Genomic DNA, 17,817 nt, shown 5'->3' with positions numbered 1-17,817 from the left:
GTAATCCCAGCTGTTCAGGAGACTGAGGTGGGAGGATCGCTTGAACCCAGGAGGTCGAGGCTGCAGTAAGCTGTGATCACACCCCTGCATACTCGTCTGGGTGATAAAGTGAGACACTGTCTCAAAACAAAACACTTTCTTGGAAGTAGTCACTGGAGCTTTTGAAAGCTTATTTTAATCCACAGCTTTCCCCCCACCAAACAGTAATACCAAAAAGAAGATTACTTTGAGGTTTTACATGGGCTAATAGGATGCTCCCAAGGGACTTTGAAGCCTACCCCTGATGCTAGGAAATAAACACATTATCTTGTGCTGGTATTTATCCAGTATTTCCCAATAGACTGACCCGTTAGACTTCACCAGGATGGTGCTGACATTTAAAAGTTACCGTGATAATTTGTAGTCAGCACACCCCTCTTAAGATCTAAAGTCAGAGATCTTGAGGCTTAAATGGATCCAGAGCCATTTCGTTCTCTGTGTGGTACTGATGCAAGTTCTGTAGTAGCCCCTCTGGTGTATTTATGACACTGGCTTCCAGTGGGCAGGTGGGAACCAGTGCCTGCCTGGAGAATATCCAGCTGTGAGAATGGTGTGATGTGTCTGGCAGAAAGAGGCATGCTTACAAAGGCTTTATTTTGCAGGCCTAAACGTTAGATTTTAACTGTTTTTCCTCTCTTTGTTTCAAATCTGATTATGCAGTCTTTCTGTAAGTGTTTAAATGTTTGCTCACGTCAGACCCGTGGATTGGATTGAGTGGGAGCACCCTAGAGTACTTAGATTAAAGTGGAACTTGGTCTCTCAACTAGTTGGGTTGTCCTTGGACAAACTGCTTGACCTTTGTAAATCTTCTGTCTTTTTGTGCAACGTGGGGGTGCTAATTAGCATGAATGAGCTCATTGTTGGGAGGATTAAATGAGAACACCCCTGTGGAAGTACTTAGAGCTTGGTTGGAGTTAGGGTTAGCAGGCTTTCATTTGCTTTCACTGAACAGTTACATTTTTTTTCCCAGCAGTTTAATTTACTGAAACTGGCGTAATAATGCTTCCTTGATTAGGTTGTTGGGAGAAGTAAAGGTGATACAAGTTAGGTACTCCATCAGGGTGACAGAATGCTGTAATTTGGTCATTTGTGATCACATCTGCTGTATAATGTCATAAGCTGGTGGGACTCTTTAGACAGATACTTATTGATAAATTCTTCACAGTGAGAAGAGGATTTAAGCCATATTTCTCCCTCTAGAGTATGGGGAGGTAGAGAGGTGCATGAGACTGGAAGGGTGGGGAGGTAGAGGGGGCGGGAAGGAGAAGTCTGACTACTTGTATCTCGGCCTGGGGATTTGTTTGGAAGATGAATTACCCTCTGGTAGTTGTGTATAGTTTGACAGATCAGGGATTAGTGTGAGTCCATGGGTAGTGCCAGTTAATATTAACTGCTGTACTTTCTGCCGATAAATATTGTAAAGCTATACAGACAACAGAGTTAATACAGTTTGCTACAGAGAAACTTGTGGTATATGTCTTTAAATGTTGTTTAAAATAGAAATGGCCACTCTAGCAGGCATGCTGAGGAAATGATGTTTTTGCAGAAGAGAAATTTAGCAATGACAGTTTTGCAGAATAATATTGGTAATGAAGTGTTACTTCTAGGTGCTGACAAATTAGTTTTTTTTTTTTTTAAATAATATATCCCCTAGGGAGACTGTAGTCTGAAAGAATGAGAACCGTAATTGGTGGATGAGCCTGGAAAGTTTGAAAGAGAGAAAGGGAAGCAGTGAGGGAGAGAGGGAGAATGTGTGTGTGTTTCAAGGTAACATGCAAGAACGACAAGGTCGTTCTTGTGTGGGATGTTAATTTATTTTTGTTTGTTTATTTTTTGGAGACAGGCTTGTATTATGTCAACCAGACTACAGCACAGCACAATTATGCCTCACTACAGCCTCGACCTCTGGGCTGAGGTGAACCTCACCTCAGGCTCCCGAGTAGCTGGGACTACAGGTGCACACAACCATGCCCAGCTAATTTTTGTATTTTTTGTAGAGAGAGAGTTTCAATGTGTTGCCCAGTCTGGTCTCAGTATCCAGGGCAAAAGCTTTGCCCTGCTTGGCCTCTCAAAGTGCTGGGATTGCAGGCATGTGCCATCATGCCTGGCCCTTGTGTGAAATTTAAAAGGAATCCTGACTTATCCCCCCTCGACCCCTGCTTTTTTTGAGATGGAGTTTCACTCTTGTTGCCCAGGCTGGAGTGCAATGGCGTGATCTCAGCTCGCCGCAACCTCCGCCTCCTGGGTTCAAGCTATTCTCCTGCCTCAGCCTCCCGAGTAGCTGGGATTACAGGCATGCGTCATCTGCCTGGCTAATTTTGTATTTTTAGTAGAGACGGGGTTTCTCCATGTTGGTCAGGCTGGTCTCGAACTTTCAGTCTCAGGTGATCCGCCTGCCTCAGCCTCCCAAAGTGCTGGGATTACAGGCATGAGACACCTCGCCCGACCTGTCCACATTTTTTTCTGTGGTTGCTCACATGTGGCATGGCTTGTTTTTCTTCCAGGATGTTGAAAAAGAGAAGGAAACCCACAGTTACCTCAGCAAAGAGGAGATCAAAGAGAAAGTTCATAAATACAACTTAGCAGTCACAGACAAGTTGAAGATGACCTTGGTAAGTACCCATAATACCTTTTAGGTTGACACCTGTCACAAGACAAATGTAAGTTGTTGGTACTACAATCTGTATTTCTAAATATCTGAATAATATTTGTAGAAGTATAATAGTCAAGGTATACAGAACAGGAAAATGGAATATTTCCATGGCTTTCAATTTAAATCTGTATTGTGAAGTAGCTTTGTCTCAAAAATCAGTTGCTGGGCTACCCATAAAAAAGTGAAATGCTTATAATTTTATTTTAAAAGATTTTGTGACCTACCCCTCCCTCCCCAAAGGATTTTTAGCAGCATTGCCTAACATACAGAAATAGTGACTCAGATTCTAACAAGACCTCAGATAAGGTTTTTTTTTTTTTTGAAACCAGGTTTTGCTTTGTCACCTGGGCTGGAGTGCAGTGGCACAATCATGGCTCACTGCAGCCTTGAGCTCCAGGCTCAAGCGATCCTCTCACCTTAGCCTCCCAAGTAGCTGTGACCACAGGCACTTGCCACCGCGCCCAACTAATTTTTGTATATTTTGTAGAGACGGGGTTTTGCTGTGTTGCCCAGGCTCATCTCAGATTCCTTGGCTCAAGTGATCCACCCTCCTTGGCCTCCCAAAGTGCTGGGATTACAGGTGTCAGAAGCCCCTAAGTTTTTGTCTTGTGCAAAATAAATATGCAAGTGTCAGGGAAAGGATTTTGAGCCCATGGAATGGAATATAGAGGTATATAGTAGCATATTTTTCTGTGCCAGTTGTTAGTGTAAGACGAGGTACTTAATACTCAGTTTCCTCCACGTCGTCATCCCAGGCTTCCACAGCATTGCACCACACTGTTTGAAACACACAGAGTGGGCTTACAGGAGGGAGAAGGCTCAGGGCCTGGTGACAGGGAAACAGGAGCTGACAGCAAAGCTAGAGTACTCATGTTCCTCTAAACTGAGCTGACATCTAGGTCTCACCCACCCGTTGGGTGGTCCGCCTTCTTCATGGCACTTGTCAGTCCTTGGTGCCAGTTTCCAGGGCACTTGGACCCCTCTCATTCAGTCTGTTCACTGTGAACTGATGGAGTTTGGTAAAGGACAGGGTGACCAATTTAAAATAGGCCCTACTGAATCCAGTGATTCTTGGGGAGGGGCTTTCAGACAGAAACACTTTTGGTTAAGGACCCCCCTCCCTGGTGGAACTACTCTAGAAAGAAGGGAAAGGGGCAGAGAATCCCAAGATAACTCTTCATCATTCCAGCAGCAAGATTTCTTTTTTTCATCAAAGGAGAATTTCACTTCCTATGTTTTTTTTTTTTCTTTCCCCATAGAGATTAAAACAGATACAAATATCCATATCATTTTCAAGATAAAAATTTTAGGTTGGGCACAACCTAAATCTCACACCTGTAATCCCAGCACTTTGGGAGGCCAAGGTGGGACCAGACTGGTCAACATGGCATAACCCTGTCTGTACTAAAAATACAAAAATTAACCAGACGTGGTGGCGGGCACCTGCAGCCCCAGCTACTGGAGGCTGAGGCAGGAGGATGACTTGAACTCAGGAAGTTGAGGCTGCAGTGAGCTGTTTCATGCCACTGCACTCCAGCCTGGGCGACAGAGTGAGACCCTGTCTCAAAAAAAAAGAATGAACTAGAGAATTGGGATTGAAAATTGATCTTGTGGGAAGGAGGAAAAATAACCCACCATAAAAGTGATTTTAATGTTCTACTTTAACTGCTATAACACTTGACAATTCGTTTTAATAAAACACTATAATAAATCTTTTCTAAATATGCTGTTTTTGTTTGTATTTGAGACTGAGTCTTGCTCTATTGCCCAGGCTAAAGTGCACTGGTGCAGTCTTGGCTCACTGCAACCTCCCCCTCTGGGTTCAAGAGATTCTCCTGCCTCAGCCTCCCAAGTAGCTGGGATTACAGGCACCCACCACCACACCCAGCTAATTTTTTTTTTTTTTTAAATTTTAGTAGAGATGGGGTTTCACCATGTTGGCCAGGCTGGTCTCTAACTCCTGACCTCCAGTGATCTGCTCACCTTGGCCTCCCAAAGTGCTGGGATTACAGACGTGAGCCACTTTGCTTGGCCCCAAATATACTGGACTTAAAAAAAAAAAAAAAAAAGGGAAATCCGGACTGTTTTTACTGTTTTTGGCAGCTAACAAATAGTAATTCTGCCATCAATGAAGATAGTTGTTTTTAAGATCTGTACTGTGAAGTATAGTGGCTTGAATTTGTTTCTTTTCTTTTTTTTTTTTTTTTTTTTGGGGGGTGGGGCGGGGATGGAGTCTCACTCTGTTGCCCAGGCTGGAGTACAATGGCACAGTCTTGGCTCGCTGCAGCCTCTGCCTCCTGACTTCAGGAGATTGAATTTGTTTTTAAAGTGCTGCTTAAGAGACCTGAAATGCATCCTATGCTGGATGGCATATATGCTGCATTAAAAAGTTTAAGCAAAGTTGGTAATTCAGTGCATATGAACATAGCCACTAGGAATGAAAACAGACTGTTTTCTTACTGTCCCCTCATTTTTGACTTCAGTATCTCAGAGCCCTAATTGTGACCTTTTTTGTGTGTATAATAGTCATCAGTTGAGGATGTTGTTTCCTTTGAGCCTGTAGCCTAGACATATCCCCCAAGCTTTAGTAAGTTTTGTGGTTTGGCCTCTGAAATGGGCCCTGACCTTTTGTCAGTAGCTTCAGAGGCATGAGCCTGGGGCCAGCAGTCAGCCACAACATCAGGAGGCTTCTTGAGTCACCACATCTGCCCTGCAGACCTTGCCTCTGGAAGCACTTTGCCTGGTGCGTTAACTGCTCTCTGAGGTCATTCCCTTGGGGGCAGTCTTCAGTGATGTTCTGCCACAAACCTCTAAGAGAAGAGAACAAAGGAGCATTTCACCTTCCGGTTTTGTTTTGATATGCTCCCTCCCTAAAGTGCCACCATCCACCCAGCTAAGTATGTGCTTCTCTCCCTGCTTCAGAATTCAAATGGGATTTACACTGGCTTCATTAAAGTACAGATGGAACTCTGCAAACCTCCACAGACTTCTCCAAACTCTGGAAAACTCTCTCCCAGTAGCAATGGCTGTATGAACACACTTCATATCAGCAGCACAAACACTGTCGGGGAAGTGATCGAGGCCCTGCTCAAAAAGTTTCTCGTGACTGAGAGCCCTGCCAAGTTTGCACTTTATAAGCGTTGTCACAGGGAAGACCAAGGTACGCTGCCAGCTTAAAGGGAAAATGGTCTGTGCTTCCACTTCCATCTGTTGTTCTCATTAGCAGAGGGAGGGCTGGTGGGTCTCATCCATGTGGATTGTGTCAGAGCCTGGAGTCTGATGCTGGAAGCCATGGTGATCTTAGCATGCACTTAGTGCTTCCTGGCTGTCCACATTTTTGAGTTGGACAGTTGTGGGTCTGAGGAGCTTAGAAGCATTCGTAGATGATGGACTGTTACAGAGTATTTTGTGTTGGGGGGGGTGGGGTGGGGGCTGTTTTTTATTGTTAAGAGGAGTGGCTTTGATTTTAATTTTCTTTAGGACACAAAAGCGTGCCTCTGTGCTTGAAGTTTTCAGTAGCACATTCCATATTTGATGTGCATTGGTACACGGAGTGGTTCGGCAGATGTGTGCTTGCTGAGACTTTGCGGATGGGAGGCACCTGTGTATCACAGTGCATTTCAGCGTACTGATAGATATGGCCCAGCCCTGGGCTCTCCTGTTTCCTTAGCTTGTCTCACTTGCCATTACATTGGGACATTTTGTTACTCTGCCAGCACCCCAGAGGCTCAAAAAATGAGTGAATAACATTTTGATCTAGGGTCTGACTAAACTTCATAACCACATTCATGGAGTAGAAAGAGAATAATACATTACTGAATGAAAACGGAATGAGATATTCCAGGTCAGGCAGAGACCAGAAATTGATACCAGTGGTGGAGAGGAGTGAATCCCTACATCCAATTTGAAATCAGGGTGTGTATGTGTGTGTACAATAAACTATTTAAGCTTTCTTTAGATTTTCTGGGTAAAGCCTAATGTAGCTATAGAATAAACTGTATTAACCTGGACATGATAGTAATGTTCTTCAGTTACACAGGATGCAACCCAGCTAATTGCTGAGCATACATCTTTTTAAAAACATACCATGGGGCTAGACCCTATGGAATACAAAGATGAACAGGCCAGCGTTCCTACCTCCAGTGGCCATAAGCTTAGTGGTGTGGGGGAAATTCATATCTACAGGGAAATTGGCACCTGCACTGCAGTGCTTCTAGAAGTGCCGTAATACTGTAGAGAGGCTCGATGGCATTTTTATCTGCCAGTTTCTTTGTCTGCTCACCTAGACTTCAGCTGTACAATCTGAAGGTAATGGTGACTTGTTGAAATATTACCCCCATGGCTGGCAAATCCTTCAACACTGTTGGCAGTGTCAGGGAGGGAGGGAGGGAGAGGGGGGAGAGAGAGATAGAGAGAGAGAGAATGTCTAGCATCAGACATACAGCTGTGCTTGAAGCTACCAGAGCTTGTATTCTGATAGCTAATTCTTAATTAATCTGTAGAGAGATTTGCTTCTAGAACTCTGATTTTATGTTCTTTGGATGGTATATTTTTGTTTTTCATTTGGCTTTTGTTTGTTTTTTGAGACAGTCTTGCTCTGTTGCCTCGTGGTATGATCTTGGCTCACTGCAGCCTCTGCCTCCTGGTTCCAGTGAATCTCCTGCCTCAGCCTCCCAAGTAGCTGGGATTACAGGCGCCACCACCATGCCCAGCTAATTTTTGTATTTTTAGTAGAGATGGGGTTTCACCATGTTGGCCAGGCTGGTCTCAAACTCTTGACCTCAGACGATCTGCCTCTCAGCCTCCCAAAGTGCTGGAATTACAGGTGTGAGCCACCATGTCCGGCCTTGGTTTTTGTTTTTCAGACAGCGTCTTACTCTGTTGCCTAGGCTGGAGTACAATGGCACGATCGTAGCTCACTGTAACCTTGAACTCTTGGGCCCAAGTGATCCTCTTGCCTCAACCTCCTGAGGAGCTAGGACTATGGCGGGGCACCATTATGCTCAGCTAATTAGAATTTTTTTTTTTTTTTTTTTTTTTTTTGAGACTGGGCCTTGCTATGTTGCCCTGGTTCGTTTTGAACTCTTGGCCTCAAGTGATCCTTCTGCCTCAGCCTTCCAAAGTGTTGGGATTATAGGTGCGAGCCACTATGCCTGGCCTATTTTTATTGTTTTTAAAGGAGTTGTAGATCCTTTTTTAGGTTTCTTACCTTGTTTTCTTTTTTTTCCCCCATTAAAAAAATTAATTTATTTTTTGAGATGGAGATTTACTCTTGTTGCCCAGGCAGGAGAGCAATTGAATGATCTCGGCTTACTGCAGCCTTGCAGCCTCTGTCTCCCAGGTTCAAGCAATTCTCTTGCCTCAGCCTCCCCAGTTGCTGGGATTACAGGTGACCACCACCATGCCCAGCTTAATTTTTTGTATTTTTAGTAGAGATGGGGTTTCACCATGTTGGTCAGGCTGGTCTCAAACTCCTGCCTGCCTCGGCCTCCTAAATTGCTGGGAGTACTTGTTTTCTAAAAGGAAGAGCAGACCTAACCATAAGCATATTTTGGGACTAATACCTATTAAAATTTGTTCTTGAAAATAATTTCTTCCTTAATCAAGGCACAGTTTATATTTGAAGAGAAACAGAATAGATTTCATTCTACTATGGGCTACTGGTGTTAAATAATGAGATGAGCCGATTGGTGACTTAGAGGCTGGGGTAAAGTGATGGTTACCTTGACCTGGAGGAGGGGATTTGAATGGGGGTGCGGTCTCAGGAATGGCTGAGCACTCTGTAACATGCTGCTTGTTTTCCTTACCCAGTCTATGCCTGCAAGCTCTCAGACCGGGAACATCCACTCTACCTGCGTTTGGTAGCAGGGCCCAGAACAGACACACTTAGTTTTGTTCTTCGTGAACATGAAATTGGAGAGGTAAGTTATTGTTGACTATTGCTTTAAACTATACAGAACAGCTGGCCCTATTTGATTGCAGTAGCCTATTGACTTAGCTGTTGGTGGGGGATGGGGAGTGAAGAGAGTTGGAGGGCAGGGAGAGGAAGAGAGATTGTGAATCGTCAGAAATGACCCCAAAGTTAGCCTACGATGTTAATCTCTCACTACCTTCTATTAGTCTGTCATTTTCAGAGGTGGGAGAAAATAAATATTTTTTACTTGATCTCCAATCCAGAGTCATTTTCACCCCTTCCAACCTCCAAAATACTCCAGTCCTGCTGAACTTTGAAAGTTGACACTTTCCATGTGTTTGCTACTAACAAAAGTCTCCAGGCTAATTCCCTTCTAAAGGGAAATAAAAGGAAATCCGATCTCTTTACCATGGAAGACATTTAGCTTTCTAGAATCTTTTCTTCCCCCCTCGCCCAGTCAGCCGATTAAGAAATTATGTTTCCATGTGCATCATTTGCCATGTTGTCTCCAGGGAGGATTGTATGTAGCCAGTTCAGTAGAAGAAAGAAGGCACTTGAGCCTGCCCTCCAGATCAAGTGTCAGCTCTAAATGACACTTGAGCATGTCCAAGATCCTGCCCCAGTCTTCTGTCTGGAACAGGAAGTGGTATGAAATGTCCTGCATGGTGCAGTTGAGAATACGGTCTCTAGGTTAAAAGTTAGGAAAATGACTGTTTCCTGCTCTTTGTTAGATGAGGCGTCTGACCTCAGGTAAATCTTCTAATCTTTTAGCCTTCAGTTTTAAAATCTGTTAAGTGGGACTAAACAGTTTACAAGGTGGCTTCTAGTCACAATTAGAAATGTATACATGTATGTGAAGAGAGTTTTAGGAAGACAGTGGTTTTAGATGTTTTCGAAGTTTCTTTCGATTCTGGTGTTTTGAAGCTTTTCAAGAAATACAGACTCATTTTGGGGAGCAGGCGGGGTGCAGAAGTCTGACTTGGCTTTGCAGTTGGGCAGCATTCCCTCTGCCTGCTGAGGCCAGACTCATTAGCATAGTCTAGTCAGTGTTTCATTTTTCTTGTCCTTAGTGTTTTAAGTAGCAACTGGAACTACATTGGACAAGAATTTTATTAGTTGTCTTATTTTATTTTAATTATAATTAGAGATAGGATCTCTTGCCACATTGCCTAAGCTGGTCTCAAACTCCTAGGCTCAAGCGATGCTCCCACCGGAGCCTCCCAAAGTGCTGGGATTACAGGTGTGAGCCACTGTACCTGGCCTTTAGTTTTGAAATTTACTTTACGTTTGGGTTTCTAGTGGGTTTCATCGTCCTAGACTGCTGTACTGGATCTCTGTATGGTGTTCTCGTTTCTCAGTTATTTAAGGCAAACTGAACTGAAGGAAGAAACTTTTCATAGGTGTTAGGGGGTAGGAGGGATATTTATATGATGTTTTTATTTTGGAGACTTCAACATAAGCGAAAAATAAAATGTTAAAAATTTTAAATTAGCAGATTACTCTAATGTAGAAGTTTTGCTCTCCTACTCCATGTTGCTCATTTTCTTTAATAACCAGCCTGAATTCATCTCCAGAAATTCTTCTACCATGGAGCCCACGTGGATTTACTTACTTTCTCTATTCAGTTGTGTTTGGTTATCTTGAGCCTTTTCCCTACCCCATCCGACAGCAATTCTCAGCCAGGATCCAGGGCCCCCTTTGGGAGAAGAGGATGTGTTTGGAAAAAACCTCCTAGATGATGCTAGATACCCTCCTTGACATTCACTGCTTTTATTTTTTAAAATTTATTTATTTATTTTTCCTTTAAAAAAAACTGGGTCTTGCACTGTCGCCTAGGCTGGGTGCAGTGGTGCAGTCATGGCTCACTGCAGCCTCAAACTCCTGGGCTCAAGCAGTCCTCCCACCTCAGCCTCTCGGGTAGCTGGGACTGTAGGAGTGTGCCACCACAGCCAGCTAATTTTTAAACTTTTTGTAGAGACAGGTTGTCACTATATTGCCATGGCTGGTCTCGAACTACTGGGCTCAAGTGATCCTCCTGCCTCAGCATCCCAAAGTGCTGGGATTATAGGCGTGAGCCAGCATGCCCAGCCTAAAAGATTTTATTTTGTACCTGCTAAATAAGTACTAGGTGTTGTTAGGGACAAGGCTCAGAACCTCAAGGCAAGAGATAAACTCCAAATAGCGAGAAGTGCGGCAGCTGTAGTGTAGGTAAGGTGCAGGTGAAATAGATACTAAGCAAATCATTGTAATTTTTAAATCTTGGTTGTGATCAGGTTCTCTGAAGCCTTCTGATACACTTAGTCCCGGGTGGGAAGAGAGGGGAGGAAGTTGTGGAAAGCTGCTTAGAGAAAGTGGCGTTTAAGCTGAGATGGGGAGGATTAGTAGTTCATAGCCAGGCAAAGTGGAGAAGGGTGGAACGCATGCCACTTGGGTAGAGAGTGAGGCTCAGTGAGAGAGAAATGGGGCTGGAGAGTTTAGAGTCTTTCAGACTTAGCCTCAGCGACTGAGGATGGTTCTGAGCAGGAGAGAGTCTTGGCCAGATGTGCATTTTACAAAGGATGTTCTGTTTGGGGAGCAGATTGGGGAGCCTAAGAGCGGAGTGAGGAGGCCAGGTAAGAAGCTGTCCCAGTGATGCAGGAATAGATGATGGCAGCTAACGCCAAAGGGCTGTAGAGAGAGAGAAAAGCAGGCTGAGTGGAGAACTGTTTGGGGGTGATGCGATTGATTACACGAGGTAAGAAAGAAGTCAGTTACAATGAAGACTCAAGGTTAATATGGAAAGAGCGTTGTTTTTAATACTGCTGGGGGCAAATCAGGTGAGGAATGAAAGTGTCTAATAGACTTAGGGATATGGAGGTCTACGGCTTTTAGGGAGACCGTCTTGAAGAACAGTAAGGAGAGGGTAGGAAGGTGATTGGTGTGAGCCAAAAGGGAAGTAGATGGGGTCCTTAGGCTGGCAGCACCCCAGCTCTTGCAGATCACACCTTCTGCAGCATGGTGCTGGGAGGAGAGGGCAGCTGCACCTCCAGGAGCTCCCGGTCAGTGTTCCTAAGTCTGACTGAGCTTTAAACACCTGGAGTTTTTCTGTGTTTCCTGACAGTGGGAAGCCTTCAGCCTTCCAGAGCTCCAGAATTTCTTGCGGATCTTGGACAAGGAAGAAGATGAGCAGCTGCAGAACCTGAAGAGGCGCTACACAGCCTACAGACACAAGCTGGAAGAAGCCCTCCGTGAGGTGTGGAAGCCTGATTAAAGCAGGGCTCCCTGCCCTCGAGGCCCCATGTGGGATGGACCTACAGAACAGCACCAAGAGCCTCTGTTCTCAGAGGGCTGCTGTCTTGCCCCAGTATGCTAGGATCCTCCCCTTTTAATCTGTAGATTTTGTTCCCCAAATCTGGTCACACAGCATCCTGCACCTTAGTGTCTCATGTAAGGGACTCTGCAAGCTTGTTGTTCAGCACCGCAGTGTTACCTCTTGGCAAGCTGTGAACCTGTAGCCTCATCAGGAGCATTCGAGGGTGCTTGGAAGCATGAACTCTGGGGGTGTTTTTTTTTTTTTTTTAATTTTCTTTTAGTTATTTTAATTATGTGATGATGCTGTTAAGCTTATGGATGTGCAGATGATTTTTAAAAAAGCTTAACTAGGAGTCTATCTTTCTGAATACTTGTCCTGTTTTGAAACTACCTGTCTCTTTTTTTTTTTAACGTCAGAGGAATTGATCCATGTGAATCAAAAGGCACAGGAATCTAGGAACTCTGAGGAATTTATTGTGAAGGATTTTGTTGGGGGTTGACAGAGAGGAAAGCGTAAGTTTGGAGAAGGTGTGTGGCGTGGTGGCGAGCGCTGTGGGCTGTGGAAGGTTACTTGGCTTTTCAGTTAGGTGTAGTGGAGAAAGGGGTAGTTGCTTATAAACGAGTTAAAAGCATTCAGTGTTGAGATGTTAAACCCATTTTAGGATCTCTTGGTTTCCTGGTGGGTAAAATGTGGGAACAGAGCCAGAGGCAGAAGCTAGAACAGACAGAGGGACCTGTGAACTCCGCAGCAGACGAACCGGAGACTCAGGCAGGTGGAGCCTGCTGTCCTGGGCAGACGTGGGCCTCACGCAGCTGGAACTGACCCGCTCCTCTGCCCCTTTGGAGTGGAAGGTCTCATTGGTGTAGCTTCTCTGCATAGGCAGGACAGTGACCGTTCGCTAACTCTTGTTAAGTTACGTACAGTATATAGTTTACCCCCCACAGGTGGTTTTCAAAGTTGAGATGGAATTTTGGTAGGGGTGGTTGTTTTTCCCTTGATTGTTAGCTAGGATATTTATCAAGTAAACTTTTGTGACAATCACTCCCTTCCCTTTTATTCCTCCTTTCCTTTTTCTTCCCCTTTTTCTCTGTCCCACCCTTCTCTCCTTCCCTCTCCTCCCCTCTCCTCCCTTTCCCTTTCCTCCCCCTCCCTTTCTTTTCTACATTGAAATCTGTTCTTACATAATGTAGAACAGGGCTATTGAATAAAGACCCAGTCCTACCAAATCTTTAGTTCTAAAGGACAACTTGATTATGAGTAGGAGGGCCCCAAGAAAGGGAGGAACGTCCATACCCAGCTAACCACACAACAGGGCTTCACTATGGAAATATTTTAACAAAAGTACATGTTGTTACCAACCAAAGAAATTGCAGGTGCAATAGAAGCCTTCCTTAAAACAAGCTAAATAACCTCATTTTATGCAGCAGTTTAATCTGAGAACAGAGGGAAAGGTGTGCAGCGGTTCCAGAGGGGCCTTATATTCTATTTTTAGTCTAAATATTTTTTGTTTATAAATTCCCAAGGAATTGTTAACACTTTGGTGACACCTAATGGATTCTTTTTGAAATTCCAAGGTGCTGCAGTTCTTTGCCTAAGTGAACTGTGCCTTTTATTGCATTTCTGTTCCTCTCTTGGTGGCTCTTCTGACTTTTCAGAGAATACCCATCTTGTTGGAGGCAGACTTACGTTGTTATGCTGTGCCACACAATTTATTAAGACAATCATATCTTCCTAAGCATTTAAGGAAAGTTGAAAAAAAAAATAGAATTAGCAGCTATATATGTATGGCACATCTTGTTTAATTTTGCATGTAACTTCTCTTTACTATATTGATGAGGTTTTAGTGACATTGTCACTTAACACTTTACCTTTATTGTTCAGGGAATGCCTTTGTGATTTTTATACTGGTTTTACTACTCAGACTGTGGCCTGGGTTTGAGTATATTGTTAGCAGCCACCTGGTTTTTTACTTATTCATCCCAGTAAACTTATATTTTGTGAGGCATTTGTTTCTCAGATTAAGACACTGTTAGAACCTAAAATAGTAGCTGATGGGTATCTGTGAATTTTTTTTTTTTTTTTTTTTTTTTTTTTTTACTTGAAGTAGACTGTCTAACTAGGCATCCTCATCTGTATTTATCCAGAACCTCACCCACTGTCATGTGCACTACGAATTGCAATTTGGAAACTTACTGTATTGAAATTCTGTCAGTTAATGTTTCTTGAAGAGTGATGTTTTTTCCCAAACACTGGTAATTGCAGCCGCATTTTTAATGTGTAAGTGAAGAAAAAAGGCCGCTAAGGCCAAAGATTTTTAAAGAATCATTGTACAAATCATTATGTTAAACTATCTAAGCTTTGCTGTAATACTGTTTTCTCTTCAATATGTGATGGTACAGGAAAGATGTTAAATGAAGGGGGTAGTATTGCAGGAGAGCATTTTAAATGACAGAAGTAAAATGTTATAATATTTATAATTTTGATGGGTTTATTTTTGTAGGGAAGATTTTTCTCCCCTAACGTTGTTTATAGAGTGGCAAAATTGTTTCCATTATTAAAAATTGAAATTATTAGTTGATGTTTGTGTGTGCTTATTTATGATAATATGCTAGATTTAAAAAGGTCACAGGAGTGGGATGAGCTGCTTTTGCAGAGCACAGGGACACATGCTGGAATGCAACAGCTTTTCCTAGGTTTGGGTTGGTTATTTGTTCTCCCAGATGTCATTTTCTGTTTGCCTTATCCTCTGGGGAAAAATAACCCTAAGATCACACAGAATATTCCTATTTTATTTAAAACACTTGTTTTAATTATTGAAATATATACATTTAAAAGTATATAAAGCATGCAAAAGAGGGGAGAGGCAGAGTGAAAAAAAATAAGAACATGCAAACAGTTTAAATAATTATAAAATGGATACCCCATGACCATTACTGAAATAGAACCTTGTCAGTTCTTTACAAATCCTCTCCCTCCAGGCTGGGCGCCGTGGCTCATGCCTGTAATCCCAGCACTTTGGGAGACCAAGGCAGGCAGATCACCTGAGGTCAGGAGTTTGAGACCAGCCTGACCAACATGGAGAAACTCTTTCTCTACTAAAAATACAAAATTAGCCGGGCATGGTGGCGCATGCCTGTAATCGCAGCTACTTGGGAGGCTGAATTAGGAAAATCACTTGAACTTGGGAGTTGGAGGTTGTGGTGAGCCAAGTTCGCGCCGTTGCACTCCAGTCTGGGCAAGAAGAGCAAAACTCCGTCTCTCCCTCCACCCGTGCTTGCCCTGAGGTCTCCTACCTATGAAACAGACCGCTTCAACATAAGGTTAGTGTTTGTATTTTTTTGGTCACTGTGACTGCCTTACACAGATGGGATGGAGAGTGTCTGGGGAACCCACAGTGATGATGGGGTGGGCACCTGCACCTCAGCTTTGTGCCATGGTTTTCGCCTTCTATGTCTGCTGTTGGGAGTATTTTTACCACTACACTGCCCCCTGGAGGGACTGATGAAATGGGAGCAAGGCTGGCAAAAGGTGGTAGAAACCTTTCAAGTATCATAGCTGCTCTATAAATAAAAATAATTGAGATAGAAAATTATGGCTCTACAATTCTGCTTTTCTATTGAAATATTCAGAAGAATCAGGTTTGGGGGTTGCTTGGATTACTACCCAAGGTGCATGGAGAATGGGAATTTTTATCCCTTTTTTGTGGGGTGGGGGAGGTAGAGTCTCACTGTTGCCTAGGCTGGAGTGTAGTGGCATGATTTTGGCTCACTGCAACCTCCACCACCACCACACCCAACTAATTTTTTTGTTTGTTTGTATATTTAGTAGAGATGGGGTTTCTCCATGTTGGCCAGGCTGATCTCAAACTCCTGACCTCAAGTGATCCAGCCACCTCAGCCTCCCAAAGTTCTGGGATTACAGGCAGGCCTTTTTTTTTTTTTTTTTTTAAAGAGTCTTGTTCTGTCACCCAGGCTGGAGTACAATGGCACAACCTTGGCTCACTGCAACCTCCACCTTCCAGGTTCGAGTGATTCTCCTGTCTCAGCCTCCTGAGTAACTGGGTTACAGGCGTGCATCACCACAGCTGGCTGATTTTTGTATGTTTAGTAGAGATGGGCTTTCATCATGTTGGCCAGGCTGTTCTCAAACTCCTGACCTCAGGTGATCTGCCAGCTTTGGCCTCCCAGAGTGCCAGGATTACAGGCATGAGGCACCGCACCCAGCCCACACGAATATTGAAACAACAGTTAGCAATTGGTGACAAATTTGGAGACACTGTCAGATGACCCTAATTAGGTGTTTTTATTGAAAGAGGAGGGGGCAGGCACAGTGGCTCACGCCTATAATCCTAGCACTCTGGGAGGCCGAGGCCGGCTGATCACTTGAGGCCAGGAGTTCAAGACCAGCCTGGCCAACCTGGTGCAACCCCATCTCTACTAAAAATACAAAAATTAGCCAGGTGTGGCGGCACACGACTACAGTCCCAGCTACTCAGGAGGCTGAGGCAGGAGAATTGCCTGGGAGGCGGGGGGCTGCAGTGAGCCATCATTGTGTCACTGCACTCCAGCCTGGGCGACAGCATGACTGCCTCAAAAAAGAGGATGGTGGTAAAGGTCTACACTATAATAGCCAATGCCAGCAAAGTACTTCCCATGTGCTAGGCATTCTTCTAAAACGCTTAGTTCGTATTAACTCATTTACTTCCCCATGACATCACCACACTATTTCTTCATATCCCTTTCTTTTTACAGATGTGGAAACAGACATGTTGAGGTTTAGCAGCTTGCTCAAGACCGCTGTGTGAATGAGTGGCGTACCAGGGAACCGCCCCCCCCATTTCTCTACCATCTTTTTCTGTAAGTGCTCTCTAGTTCCTCAGCTAAATTGCGTACTGAGTAAAGGAGCAAAAGTCTGTTAAATTGCCTCTAAGGGGTAGCTCACCCAAAAGCATAGCTGTTTTGGTGCCATTGGGTTTGTTGATGTCATTGTGTTTTTATCCAGTTTGGTTCATTTACTATTTCATTTAGGTGATTATACTAAGTCACATAGGATAAAATGCTGACCTGTGTTTTCTTTTTGTTTTTATTTTTTGAGATGGGGTCTCGCCTTTTCACCCAGGCTGGAGTGTAGTGGCACAGTCACGACTCACTGCAGCCTTAACTTCCTAGGGTTAAAAGATCCTTCCGTCTCAGCCTCTCAAGTAGCTGGGACTACACATGCCTGCCACCACATCCAGCTAAATTTCATCTTTACAAAAATGAAAAAGAAAATTTAGCTGTATGTGGAAAGTCAGGCTATATTACCCATGTTGGTCTCAAACTCCAGGGCTTAAGTGATCTTCCTGCTTTGGCCTCCCAAAGTGCGGGGATTAGCCACCATGCGCAGCCCAGACCTGTGTTTTCATTTAGAGGTTCTGTTGCATGGGGGAACGACAGGGCGGGTAACCAAACCCAGTGGTCTCACTGCAATTGGTAAGACAATTCTGGAACCACCAGAAGAACAGCTTCAGTACTTCAGAGTACTATAGGAGCCACGAAACTTGAGCAAAGGTTTGACTCATGAAACCATCTCCCCAAACAAGGTTCATCCTCTGCAAAGGGACACATGGAGATAAGTAGTCAAAAGTCTGAGGTATACCCTTGTGTGGTGTGAATCACTACTTAATTGAATGTACAAGAAGTTTTGTATAAGGATAAAGGTGGGTGTGGCGAAGGCTGGAACAGGAGGGAATGTGGACTAGCAGGGTTATATACTAACAACTCTGAAGCGAAATCTGTTCCATCTGCAGGGTTGGATCTGGGTTTGGGTTTTTGTTTTTTTGTGGGCTCTTTTTGCCTGTTGGTTTTGCCTTCATTTTTTTTTTTTTTTTTTTTTTTTTTTTTTTTTTTGACAAATCTTTCCCTATTTTAGGACATGAGA

At 43.8% G+C, this 17,817-nt stretch overlaps 1 protein-coding gene across 1 annotated transcript in view; it reads left to right on the top strand.

Moving 5' to 3' along the window:
- RASSF3 (Ras association domain family member 3) overlaps nt 1–14,476 on the top strand; it is an 87,561-nt gene extending 73,085 nt beyond the window's left edge. Inside the window, exons 2-5 of the mRNA XM_032288448.1 lie at nt 2,544–2,651; nt 5,615–5,852; nt 8,504–8,613; nt 11,707–14,476. Coding sequence (XP_032144339.1) covers nt 2,544–2,651; nt 5,615–5,852; nt 8,504–8,613; nt 11,707–11,856 — 606 coding nt within the window. The 3' untranslated portion in view covers nt 11,857–14,476. The remainder of the gene's footprint in view (nt 1–2,543; nt 2,652–5,614; nt 5,853–8,503; nt 8,614–11,706) is intronic.
- Nucleotides 14,477–17,817: the final 3,341 nt, after the last annotated feature.

This window comes from Sapajus apella, unplaced genomic scaffold (assembly GCF_009761245.1).
Source record: "Sapajus apella isolate SASKATOON/1434 unplaced genomic scaffold, GSC_monkey_1.0 scaffold2, whole genome shotgun sequence".
Lineage (NCBI taxonomy): Eukaryota > Metazoa > Chordata > Mammalia > Primates > Cebidae > Sapajus > Sapajus apella.
The sequence above is the reverse complement of the archived record's forward strand: the minus strand, read 5'-3'. Positions and strand labels throughout refer to the sequence as shown.